Source organism: Crocodylus porosus, unplaced genomic scaffold, assembly GCF_001723895.1.
Source record: "Crocodylus porosus isolate Cpor-Errol unplaced genomic scaffold, CroPor_comp1, whole genome shotgun sequence".
Lineage (NCBI taxonomy): Eukaryota > Metazoa > Chordata > Crocodylia > Crocodylidae > Crocodylus > Crocodylus porosus.
This window is the reverse complement of record NW_017728907.1, coordinates 13,720,283-13,732,721: the sequence shown is the minus strand read 5'-3', so window position 1 is coordinate 13,732,721 and position 12,439 is coordinate 13,720,283. Positions and strand designations below refer to the sequence as shown.

The 12,439-nt window shown below is 50.1% G+C and overlaps 1 protein-coding gene across 2 annotated transcripts in view; it reads left to right on the top strand.

Annotated features, from left to right (window-relative positions):
- The window catches only part of LOC109307113 (dimethylaniline monooxygenase [N-oxide-forming] 2-like), a 30,464-nt gene extending 19,854 nt beyond the window's left edge, over positions 1 to 10,610 (top strand). The window contains exon 8 of one of the 2 annotated variants that reach the window (XM_019530807.1): positions 10,087 to 10,610. In XM_019530807.1, the coding sequence (XP_019386352.1) occupies positions 10,087 to 10,102 (16 nt within the window). In that variant the 3' untranslated portion in view covers positions 10,103 to 10,610. Of the gene's footprint in view, positions 1 to 10,082 lie in introns of both variants that reach the window. The other variant, XM_019530808.1, reaches the window with a different exon arrangement.
- Positions 10,611 to 12,439: the final 1,829 nt, after the last annotated feature.

Genomic DNA, 12,439 nt, shown 5'->3' with positions numbered 1-12,439 from the left:
ATGACTAGCACAACTAAGGGGGTGTTGAACATGAAGCATGCTATGGAGAGAATTCATGGTTCACATTGGGTTAAATCAGCAGTGATGAAGGGGCCAAAATACAGATTTGGTGTTTCCAACTTAAGGGGTGTGATGCCACATGTGATTCCAACTTAAGAGGATGAGAAACCAGGCACCAGATCCTGCCCTGGGAAGGTAAGTGATCCAGGGATCCCTGTGCCTTTGGCTTGCTGAGTGTTTAGTGGGCTGTGTGTGTTTTGGGCATGTACTCTGAGAAGCTGGAAGTGTTGCTAGCTGAATGATTACTGAGTGGTTGCTGGGTGATTGCTGCCTGTGCCTGACAAAAGCCCTAATGATGGAGCAGATCCAGTCCAGGCCCAGAAGCATTTAAAGGAAGGCTCCCTGAATTACCATGGAACAGGCAAGAGAGCTATAGGAGGAAGTGATGAGACTCCAAAGCATCCTATGCCATGAGAAGTTCATCGATTCAATGCTGGAAGAGATCTCCAGGATTGTGAAAGGACTGCCAAAGGCAGCGCTAGAAAAGGAAGAGGATATGGACTCTGAGGGAAGTGAAAGCTGGAGGGTTGTGACTTCTGGCAGCAGGTAGAAATCTTCATCTCTGCCTGTAGCAGTTAACCTGGAGAACAGATATGGAGCCCTAGGAACAGAGAGTAAGAAGCACGTTCTATTGGTGGAGGACGACAGGCCTGCCCTTCTCAAGGTAGGAAGGATCTAGACAACCACCACCAAAAAGAAATGATGGATGGTAGCGGTTGGAGACTCCCTGGTGGTTGGATGCAGAGGACAGAGGCATCCATCTACTGGCCTGACCTGTTGTCTCAGGAGGTCTGGTGCTTGCCTGGAGCATGAATCCCAGATGTCACAGGATTACCAAGACTCATCTGGCCCTCTAATTACTACCCCATTCTGCTCATTCATGTGGGCACCAATGATACTTCTAGGGGAGACCCTGAGCAGATCAAAAGTGACTACAGGGCTCTGGATGAAAGGGTGGAAGGGGACAGGAGCTTAGGTGGTGTTCTCAATTCATCTGGTTAAGGGAAAGGGCTCAGGCAGGAACGGGTGCATCCTGCAGATCAATGCATGGCTGCACAAGCGGTGTCACCAGCAGGGCTTTGGCTTCTTTGACCATGGGAGGTGTTTCAAGAAAAAGGATTGCTAGGAAGAGATGGGATCCATCTGACAAAGAGACGAAAGAGCATTGTGGAAGGGCACTGCGTGTGCCTGCCACTTTAAGGCCCTGGAGCTTGCAGCCACCAGGTGCCTAATGAACGCAGCCATTTTAGGTTCAGGGCTGCCCATATAAACAGCGCAGTTTGGCTGCTAGAGGTGAGGCAACAAAATTGCCTGGTTAGAGGGCTGCTGAGTTTCATCTGGAGGTAAGGGAGGAGCTGTAAGGGATGGTAAGGAGGCTCCTGGTCCTGGGTATGACCTAGAATTACACCCTGCTGGGAGCGGGTGGCCTGGTTGGGGCTCCCAGTGGTGCAGGAGCCCCCAGGAAATGCCAGACCAGTGATCACCCCAATGAAAGGTGGGTCGGGGCACCTTAACCCCTAGTCCTCACCTTCGGGTGGGTTGTGTTCCATCGGAGGTAGTTGCAGGGTGCAAGCCCTGAGGAGGAGAGTAGGGAGCCAGGGCCAGGTACAGCCAAGGCTGTCTGAGCCCTGTGGGGGTTCGAGACACCGAGAGGGAGAGTTGGAGGCCAGGTGTGGCCAAGCCCGCCTGAGCCCTGTAGGTGTGAGACCCCAAGTGGGAGAATTGGAGCAGGCATGACTGCGGCCACCTGAGCCCACCTGAGAAGGGAGGCCCTGAGACCCTGAGAAAAGGGAACGTTATGAGCAATGAGAAGCCCCAGTGTGAGGGGGCCGTGATGAGAAGCCCCAGTGAGGAAGAGGCAGAGATCTGGAGACAGCGCTGAAGAGCCCTGGTGGGAGGGTGATGTGGAGTCCAGTGAAGGGAGAATGGGGGTTTGGTTAGAGAGAGCAAAAGCTGAGTCCTGACCCCAGTAAGTCTTCCGCTGTTGGGAGGCAGGGTGTGGGTCGAAAATAACACCGGTAGTAGCACTCCAATCTGCTGCCCAGGGGGGAGTGAGAGTCCCTGTGAGACCCTGAGGCACCAGTTGTGGTGTGAGTCACCCTGGTCCCCATGTCCGTGAAGGAGGACGCAGAGAGGGGGACCCTGGGAAAAGAGTAAGGGCCATACATTGAGGCCTGTCAGAGCTTCCCCTGACTGGCCTTGGCGGGAGCCAGGACCAGGAGAGTCAGAAGGGCTAGGGGGTCCACCGAGAGGGACGCCCAAGAGCCAGGGGCCTGGGGTCATGACTGGCCTGGGGGTGGAACAGGGCTAGAGGAGCCAAAGGTCCCACTGAGGGGACCACACCTGAAGGGGAACTGGTTGGAGGGAGATATGTGGCCCCATATGATGGTGGCAGAGTCTGCCTGAAGGGAAGAACTCAGGTGGAGTCCTACAGGAGGATTCTGGGGCCCATTGTGTGGGACTGGTGTGTATGAGAACATCAGGATGTCATCTGGGCCCAGAGAGGGTGGACCCCTGGAGGGAGTGAGGGGCTTGAGACCCCTGACCTGATTGAAAGAGTACCCTTGACTGGCCCATGCTGGGGCCGGGGCCAGGACCAGGACCAGACCGGTCAAAAGGGCCAGGGGCCCACTGCGAGGGATGACTAAGAGCCAAGGGCCAGGAGTTCCAACTGGCCTGGAGGTGGGCCAGGGCTGGTAGCCAAAGGCCCCAGGAGAGGACCACACCTGAGAGGAAAAAATGGTATTAGGGAGCTACATAGCCTGTATGAAGGCAGAGGAGGCCACCTGATGAGAGGATTCTAGGTTGGGGTTCAACCAGGAGGATTTGGGGGCCTATTGTGGGGCCGGTGATGATGAGAACACCTAGATGCCATCTGCAAGGTCTGGGCTGCGGTGTAGGGGAGGATTGGAGCCGCAGATAGCGCCCCCTGGCATCGGGGCAGAAAATGGGCAGCCTCCTGCTTAACCATCTAATTAATCAATTAAGATCAAAGCATGGCAGGCGAGAAAGTGGGCGGTTAGCCCAAGAACAGGTGGGTAGGCCACATTGAGATGGGCCCTGAGAAGGCCCCCCACCGTTACAAGTATCTTCTCAGACAGGCTTGCTAATTTAGTGAGGAGGGCTTTAAACTAGGTTTGTTGGGGGATGGAGACCAAAGCCCTGAGGTAAGTGAAGAAGCGGGTGACCTGGAGGAGGTACAAGCAGAAGTAGGTAACAGGGGAGGTGTTCTCATTCTTCCTGAGAATTAGAGCAATTGGCTAGTTACTGCAGGTATCTACACAAATGCATGGAGCCTGGGAAACAAGCAGGAAGAACTGAAAGTCCTCACACAGTCACAGAACTATGACACGACTGGAATAACAGAGATGTGGTGGGATAGCTCACATGACTGCAGCACTGTCATGGATGGGTACAAACTGTTCAGGAAGGATGGGGGTGGGAGGGAAGAAGAGGAGGAGGAGTTGCAATTTATGTAAAATAACCATATGATTCCTCAGAGCTCCAGTATGACACTGGAGACAGGTCTGTCAAAAGTCTCTGGGTTCAAGTCAGAGGACAGAGTAACAAGGGTGATGTTGTGGTGGGGGTCTGCTATAGCCCATCAGACCAGGAGGATGTGGTAGATGAGGCTTGTTTCAAACAGCTGACAGAAGTTTCCAGGTAACAGGCCCTAACTCTCATGGGAGACTTCAATAACCCTAACATCTGGGAGGGCGTACAGCAGTGCACGGACAATCTAGGAAGTTTTTGAAGAATGTGGGGAACAACTTCCTGGTGCAAGTGCTGGAGGGGCCAGCTAGGGGCTGTGTTCTTCTTGACCTGCTGCTCACAAACAGGGAAGAATTGGTGGGGATTAGTGGATGGCAACCTGGGTAGCAGCAATCATGAGATGATTGAGTTCAGGATCCTGAGGAAAGGAAGGATAGAGAGCAGCAGAGTAAGGACCCTAGACTTCAGAAAAGCAGACTTCAGCTTACTCAGGGAACTGATGGGCAGGATCCCCTAGGAAGCCAATCCGAAGGGGAAAAGAGTCCAGAAGAGCTGGCTGTTCTTTAAAGAAGCCTTACTGAGAGTGCAGGAACAAACCATCCTGAGGTGCAGAAAGACTAGCAAGTAAGGCATAAGGACAACTTGGCTTAGCAGGAAACTCTTCATTAAGCTATATACATCACAAAAAAGAAGCTTATAATCAGGGATCTGGGTTTTCCGTTTCCCATGGAAAAACAGAAAAAAAACAGGGATTTTCCCTCTAATGAAGAAAAAAGTGGATTTTCCATTTTAACAGATGCATGTGGATTTTCCCCTTTGGCAAAGAGTTCTCTGCAGGCTGGCAGAGTTTCCGCCTGCAAGAGCTTCTTGCAAAAAGGGTGCCAAACCCTGAGCCCTGTCCCAATGGAGAGGGGGAAGGGGCAGGGCAGGGCCAGAGACTCTTAGTCAGCCAGGGCTTGGCTCAGGCTCACTTTCCCTCCTGAAACCTTTGGGATAAGTGGGGCTTCAGGGAGCTGAGAACTCCCTCTGGCCAGGGCTAGGGGGGGTGACAGGTTGTAGATTGGGGATGGGGGCCACCAGCAGGGCTGGGGGGGCCCCTATGGGTCAGCTATGGGTGACTGTCAGGGCTGGGGGAGATGTTGGGGGCTGTGGGAAGAGCTAGCAGGGTGGGGCTGTGTGGGTGGGGGCTAAGGGAACAGGAAGGTGTCTGCAGGTGCTCAGACCAGCACGGAAGAAGCCAGGAAGCATCTCTGCACCCCGCCCCCCCTCACCCCCCAGAGGTGGGGATGGCCAGGCAGGTGCCTAGCAGTGTTGAGCAGCTGGGATACCTGCCTGGCTCATGTGAGGAGGAGGGAGTGACCACAGTGCAGTGCTGGAGCTCAGGGGATGCTGTGGCATGCCAGAGGCCAGGGTGTGTGCGAAGCTGCTGCTGCCATCCATGCACCATTAGGCTGGGTGGGCTCTGTGCCTCCATGTGGGGCTTGCAGCAGTCCAGCCAGAAGCTGCATGTGAAGGCAAGCAGGAGCCCACCTGGATCAAGGGTATGTGATGCAGTGCCCCTGTGCAGCTTCCTTCTGGAGTGCTGCAAGCCCCACATGGAAGGCCAGCCCAGCCCTACCTGGTGGCACGTGGACCCGAGAGCCACGCGCCATCGGGCCAAGTGGGAAATCACACATGGAAGCATGGAATTGCATGCCAGGCCAGGCAGGTTCCTCGCCTCCACATGCGGCATCCTGCAGGAGTGCTGGAAGCTCCACATGGAAGCACGGAGCCTGCCTGGCCCAATGGTGCATGACGCCAGGTTGCAGTGCCATGACCCGCACATGCTGGCATGAAGCCAGCCTGCTCTGGTGGGAAGGAGCATGCCAGCAGGCTGGGCTGGGTTGGCTTGGTGCTAGCATGTGCAGGCCCTGAGACTCTGCCAGAGGCATGAGCTGCTGAGGGCTCTGCCTGCTGTGGGCATGAGCACCCCGAGGGCCAGTGGTAAGGGCTGTGCACCACAAACCCCACATCTTCCTACAACCCACCAACACACAACCACCCCCAAACCCCTTCACAACACCCCCCACAAACCGCACATACTGCCATACCCACACCTCGCTCATGGTGCACAAGGGGAGCTGCTGCCAGGAGAAAGCAAGTAGCAGGTAGGCAGCGAGTGAGGGGCACCAGCAGGGTTGGGGGTGCTGTGGCTTGGAAATGAGGGACAATGGCATATCAGGGCTGCTCGGCACAAAGCAGGCAACTGCAGCTGGACCCATGTCTTGGTAAGTGAGAGGGGCAGCAGGAGCTATGATTTTACATGATGGAAAAACCCAAAATCAAATGCCTAAATATATAGGTATTTAGAATTTATTTTATTATAGTGATTGAGGCACTAGTATGTTTCCAAACTGTAAACTTTAAAACTGTAAATATATCAATAAAACATGCTTAACTGATAGCTATATATATAGTGGCCTTTCAACAGATTTGGGGTTTTTAATCAGAGAATTTGCGATTTTCAAACAGAAAAGACCAGGATCTCTGCTTATAAGTGGAAACTTGGACAAACAACTATGGAGGAATATAAAAGTATTACTAAAGCATGCAAGGATGAAGTCAGGAAAGCCAAAGCACAATTGGAGATAAAGCTAGCAAGTGATGTGAAGGATAACAAGAAGGGTTTCTACAAGTATGTCAGTAACAAGACGAGGATCAGGTAAAGTGTGGTTCCTTCACTGAATGAGGGAGACAACCTAGTGTCAGAGGACACAGAAAAGGCTGGAATACTCAATGCCTTTTTCACTTCAGTCTTCACAGGCAAGGTCAGCTCCCAGACTACTGCACCTGGCAGTACAGTTTGAGGAGAAGGTGAGCAGTCAACTGTGGCAAAAGAACAGATTAGGGACTATTTAGAAAAGCTGAACATATAGAAGTCCATGGGGCCAGACCGGATATACCTAAAGGTGCTGTGGGAGTTGGCTGATGTGATAGAAGAGCCCCCAGCCATTATCTTTGAAAACTCATGGCAATCAACAGAGGTCCTGGAATACTGGAAAAGGCCAATACAGTGCCCATATTTAAGAAAGGAAAAAAGACCAGGATCCCTGCTTATAAGTGGAAACTTGGACAAACAACTACGGAGGAATATAAGAGTATTACTGAGGCATGCAAGGGATATAAAGGATGCAGTTTGCTGCTGCCAGCCCAGGCAGAAACATTGCCTGGCTGAGCTGCAGCAGAAACATCTTGAAGGTAGGAACAGGAGGCTCTTGGTCCTAGGCATGACCTAAAACTGCACCCTGCTGGCAAAGGGTGGTTTGGTGGGACTCTTGGTGGTGCAGGATCCCCCAGGATAATGCCAGGCCAGTTATCTCTCTGGTGAAAGGTGAGGAGGGGCATCCTTGGGTGGGCTTTGGAGGCAGTTGGGGGAGTAGTGGGGCCAGGTATGGCAAAAGGAGTGCTACCTGAGCCCAGCAGGGATGTGAGATCCCAGAGACCCCAGAGGGGGTAGAGTGGGGAGCGTAGTTGTGCGGCCCCACACAGAACAGGAGTAGGCCTGAAGGGCAGTGCAAGGGCCAGCCCTGTGAGTAAGTTGATCATGAAGATGATAAGACCCGAGGGTGGGGCATGGTGTAGAGGCTCCAGAGGGGGCATAGTAGGAACCCCATGTATGGGGAAGAGGCCAATGCATGGTCGTGGATGCCTGAGCCCATAGTTTGGGCCAGAGGCCAAATAGGGGGCTCGGCCAGAGAGTTACAGGTGAGTCCTGATCCTGTTAAGTCCTTCGCTGCAAAGAGGCCAAGAGTGGAACAAATGAAAGACCTAAAGGGCAAGCACAATGACCTACTGCTCCAGGGAAGAAGTGAGAGTCCTTGTGAGACCCTGGAGCACCAGTCATGGTGTAAGTTATGATTACATCATGTGGATGCCATCTGCGAGGCATGGGCTGTGGTGCAGGGAAGGTTTGGAGCTGCAGATAGTGACCCCTGGCATCAGGGCTGGGAATGGGCAGCTTTTTGCATTATACCACCAGTTTATGTGAACAACAAAGTTGTGGCAGGACAGACTGCCCCAGAGAGACAGGTGGGCGGCCCTGAATGAGACCCAGCCCCAAGCATGCCTCCTGTCACAGGTGGATAGGAAATTGGTTGGATCATCAGGATGGGAGGGTAGTAGTTAATGGCTCGATGTCTATGGCAGCTGGTATCAAGTGGAGTATCCCAGGGGTCAGTCCTGGCGCTGATTTTCTTTAATATCTTCATCAGTGACCTGGAAGATGGCACGGAGTGCACCCTCAGCAAATTTGCAGAGAACACCAAACTGGAGAGTAGTAGATATGCGGGAGGGTAGGGCTACGATTCAGAGTGACCTAGACAAATTGGAGGATTAAACCAAAGAAATCTCATGAGGATTCAATAAGGACAAGTGCAAAGCCCTGCACTTAGGACAAAACAATCCCATGTACCAGTATAGGCTGGGGATTGACTGGCTAGGCAACAGCTTTGCAGCAGGGAATGGCTGCAGCAGGGAACAGCTGCAGCAGGAGGGGCCACTTTCCCCTTGCACTGAGCAACAGGTTTGTTTCGCGCCACTGCTGCTGAGCCTGGGCAGGCAAGCCTGGAGCAGGAGCAGGGTTGGGGCTCTGCAGCACAGGCCCCTGCCGGTACTGCAGGTCTGGATTCACCGGTGGTGGCAGCCAGAAGGAGCCATCTGCCACCTGGGCTGCCTAGAAAGGCAGTCCAGTTGCAGAGTTGCCCCAGCCCCACTGTATGCCCAGGGGGTGGCAGGACATGCCACAGCTGGACTGTGTCTGGGCCAGGGAACCAAGGGACCTGCCTTAGGCTACACAAAAACCCACCGTGGGTTGGATACAGCCTGCAGGCTGCATTTTGCCCGCCTCTGGCTTAGCCTCTTTACGCTCTCCTCATATGGAAGCCCCTCCAGACTGCTAATCATCCATGTTGTCCTTCTATAGTTCTTCTATAGCCTTTTAAGGGTGTGAAGACCAGAACTGGACACAGTACTCAAGGTGTGGAAGCACCATCGATTTATAAGGAGGCATAATGATACTTTGTATTTTGTTTACAATCCCTTATTAATCCCTTTACATCCCTTATTAATGATCTCCAACATTTTGTTTACCTTTTTCACTGCTGCTGAGTACAAGGCTGGTGCTTTTAGTGAACTGTCCACAATGACTCCCAAATTTATTTCCTGTGTTGTAACAGTTAATGTAGAGCCCATCACAGTGTAGGTACAGTTTGGGTCATTCTTGCCCAGGTACATCACTTTTTACTTTATCTATATTGAATTTCATCTGCCATTTTGGTGCCCATACACTCAGTTGTGCCAGATCCTTCTGTAGTTCCTCATAGACCACCTTGTCCTATTTCCTCTCCAATTTTTTTATCTGGTCTATCAAAATCAGTGATTCTCAACCGTGTTAGACTCAAGGCAACACTCAGAAAATGCCAGCTCTTAGCCTTCACTCATTTGTTGACTATGGAAAAAATAATAGAGTAACTCTACAGTTGCAAAGAACTCAGCAGGCACATCTGCATGTGCAATTAATGTGCATAAATTAACTCCAGAGCTTATTACTTCAGAGTTTTTTGCTCTCAGGCATGCCACTTGAACATACGCCCAGGAGCAAACAACTCTGGAGCATGTTGTTCATGCGCAGCACATGGAACCTGGTCAGAGCAGCCTAGGTTGGTAGGGAACCCAGGAGGTCAGACTGCTAGCTCAGGGCTGCTTCAGCAGGGCTCCACATGCTGTAGAAGGGCTGGCTGAGGCACAAAGGTACTTCGGCAGAGGGGCTGCCTGCCAGCTAGCCCTGCACTGAAACACCCCGTGCCCCAGCCAACTGGGGCAGTGTTTACACATGTGCTGCTGCACACAAAAAAACTACAACAGAGTTTATTAGTTTTGTGCAGCCTAATAGAAGTGTACATGTAGACACTGAGACATTTACTGCACAGTTAATTAGTTAACTGTGCAGTAAATGTCCCATGTAGATGTACCCGGCAAGACCACAATAGATCAGAATTTTTTGACACTATGAATTCCCATTTGAAATGTTTGAGTTTATAGTATGAATCATGTGTAGGTGTTTGCACACCTAACTGTGCTAATATTGTGTGGCACCCCTTGGCATCCTTGAAATGAACTCATGGCACTCCAGGGTGCCAAAGCATCCTGTTTGAGAATCACTGATCTAGAGTGTAAGTTCTTCAGGGTAGGGATTGTTTCTAACTCTGTATACGTGCAGTGCCTTGAACAATGTGATTCTTATCCCCATTTTGTAAAATCGCTAGGCACTACCATAATGCAAAGAACAATGAAGACAATGTTGCAGGGTTCCTTCCTTTAATGTAAATGACTTCTGTCATCTCAGTACTATAATTCCTTTTTTCTGGCATAAAATCAAGAGTTTTTTTAAAAATAATAAATATTGAGTTCTCTGTTTGCCAGCTTGTCATGTCTTATCCAGGTTGTCAACTCTTGTGATTTTATTATGAATCTTAGATGTGCTTTTTTTTCAGATAGGCTCATGTCCTGGTAAAGCTACCAACTGGCTCCAAGTTTCTGAGACAGCACTGACTTTTGGAGCTGTGTCACAGTGGCTCCAAGGACTCCCTTAAACACAATTTTTTTTTGGATTTGAAAAAAAGGTCATGTATTAGCACTGCTGTGTCTGAGATCATGCAGCATGATGTTGCTTGACACAGTGTTTATGCAGTCACTACCTGAGCTAATTAGTTTTGTCTCTCTGCAGAGCCAATTAACCTACTTGCAGCATTGCACTGGTGGCTATACTAAGTGCAAAATATGGTATATCCATTCTGGAAGTCTCTGGAGAATCTGGGACTATGTCCTGGATGTGGCTTCTTGAAAATTGAGTCCCTCCATCCCTCTTCCAGCTTCTGAGTTCTGTGGCACCACATGGCATGGCACAGGACACTCAGGGTAAGATCTGGGCCAGATGGCACAGCGGTAGGGAGGGCCACGCATGCAGGCACACACTAGTGGTGGGAGGGATGTCCATGCAGAAGGTGGGCCAGGGGCCCATGCCCCTACTTGTGCAGCCTGCAGGACACCTGGCTACTGAGAAGTTGGACAGCTCTGATGTAAAACATTAAATATCGCAAGACTTTTAGAGACTCTCTTCAGTGTTGTCTGCACTCAGGATATTCAGTGGCTTTCTGTTTGAAATTACTTGATTACATGGAAAGTTTAGATTGATTATTTTAAAACAAAATAATACTAAGCCTACACCCAAAAGCTGTACTGCTTGCCCTATAGCGCTATAAATAAAATGATATAAACACTAGTGGAAACACAGGTTTATTGCTGTAGCTTATTCCTGCGCGGAAAAGGCCTATGTCTGTATGAGACATCTTTGTATCAATGTAAGCTTATCCACAAAAGGCTGAATTGCTGTACTTGCAGCATCCTACATTTTGGAAGCAAAAGCTGGGAAGCGGTTCTGGATGCATCAGAGTGATCAGGAGCTTTGAAAAACTGGCAGATGAGATCTAGTCAGTCTTCTGGCCCATACAATTGCTCAGTTTGAAAATTTGTCCAATTGACACTGCCTAGGACCAATTTTTCATATTCAAGATGAAACTTCTATTTTTGGGAGTCCTCCAGGACTCGGCCCTGAAATCTGGGACCATCCTGGGAAATCCAGGACGGGTCATACATGTGAAAACAGTCACACCACTCCCCTCACTACATCAGCTCTGTAAAAGCTGTGAATGCACCTTGTTTCTTAGCTCTCTTCCTGGCTGAAAAACGAATACAAGAGTCATAGGCACCAACTTTTATCTTTACCAGGGAGGGAGGCCTAAGATGATGGACATGTGGAAAGTTTTGCACATTTCAGGTGATAACCCTCTTCCAGAGAAGGGCTAGGGCCCTCAAGCCCCCACATACTTGGTGCCTGTGACAGGAGTAACCCAAGTTATCATGCAAGAGTAACCCAGTAGCTGAATGCATGAGTAAGCCAAGTGCAAAACCAATGACAAATAAAAAGACCTACTCAGGTCTAAAAAAAAAAAAAAATCACATGGGTTTTAACCTAGTCCTATGATCTGGGGCAGGGGCTAAGCCAGAGAGTTCTGGCCCGGTGAAGCAGGCAAGGTTGTCTCTTGGCCAACACAGGCCTAAGATGTGAGCACCAGTGTTGCTACGTGGCTGCTCTGGGAGAGTATCAAACTGGCAGAGCTTTATTACCAGGGATCCTGGGTTCCTCTGAGATATATATAGATATATTTATCTCCTCCACCATTTTTAGATTAAAAAAAAAAGTAACCCAAAAATCCACATTTTTCAGTCTGTAGCCTGAATACACCCAAAAGTGTGCCCTGTCCACAAATGGGATGAGATGGTCAGGGAGGAGTGCTGTGAGAGAGGGAGGGAGCAGTTCCTGCTTTTTGCCATACAGCCAAGCCAGGACCCAGTACTTAACTATATACAAATGATGTATATCAATAAGTTACAAGCCCTTAAACTAATATATTTACAACATGCTTTACATGTGACACCACATTCAATAGTCTGCAATCAGGAAATTTGCACTACCTCCAGGAACATGCAAAACAGAGCACAGGTAATTGGGAACTCAAAACCAGTGGGCAGTGACCAATCTCCAGTACAGATGAGTATCAATATCCAAGAACAGGTAAGCACAGGTAGGTCAAGCTATCACTTCAATAAACATATACAGGCAACCCAGTAGGTAAGCACAGTAAGTCAGGTAACAATACAGTAGGCACATACAGACAACAAAGCAAATAAACACAGGTAAGTCAAGGTACCATTTCAGTAAGCATATACAGGCAGCAACCAAGTAACTCAATATGAACATCTTGAAGAATGCTCATAATTATATTAACAT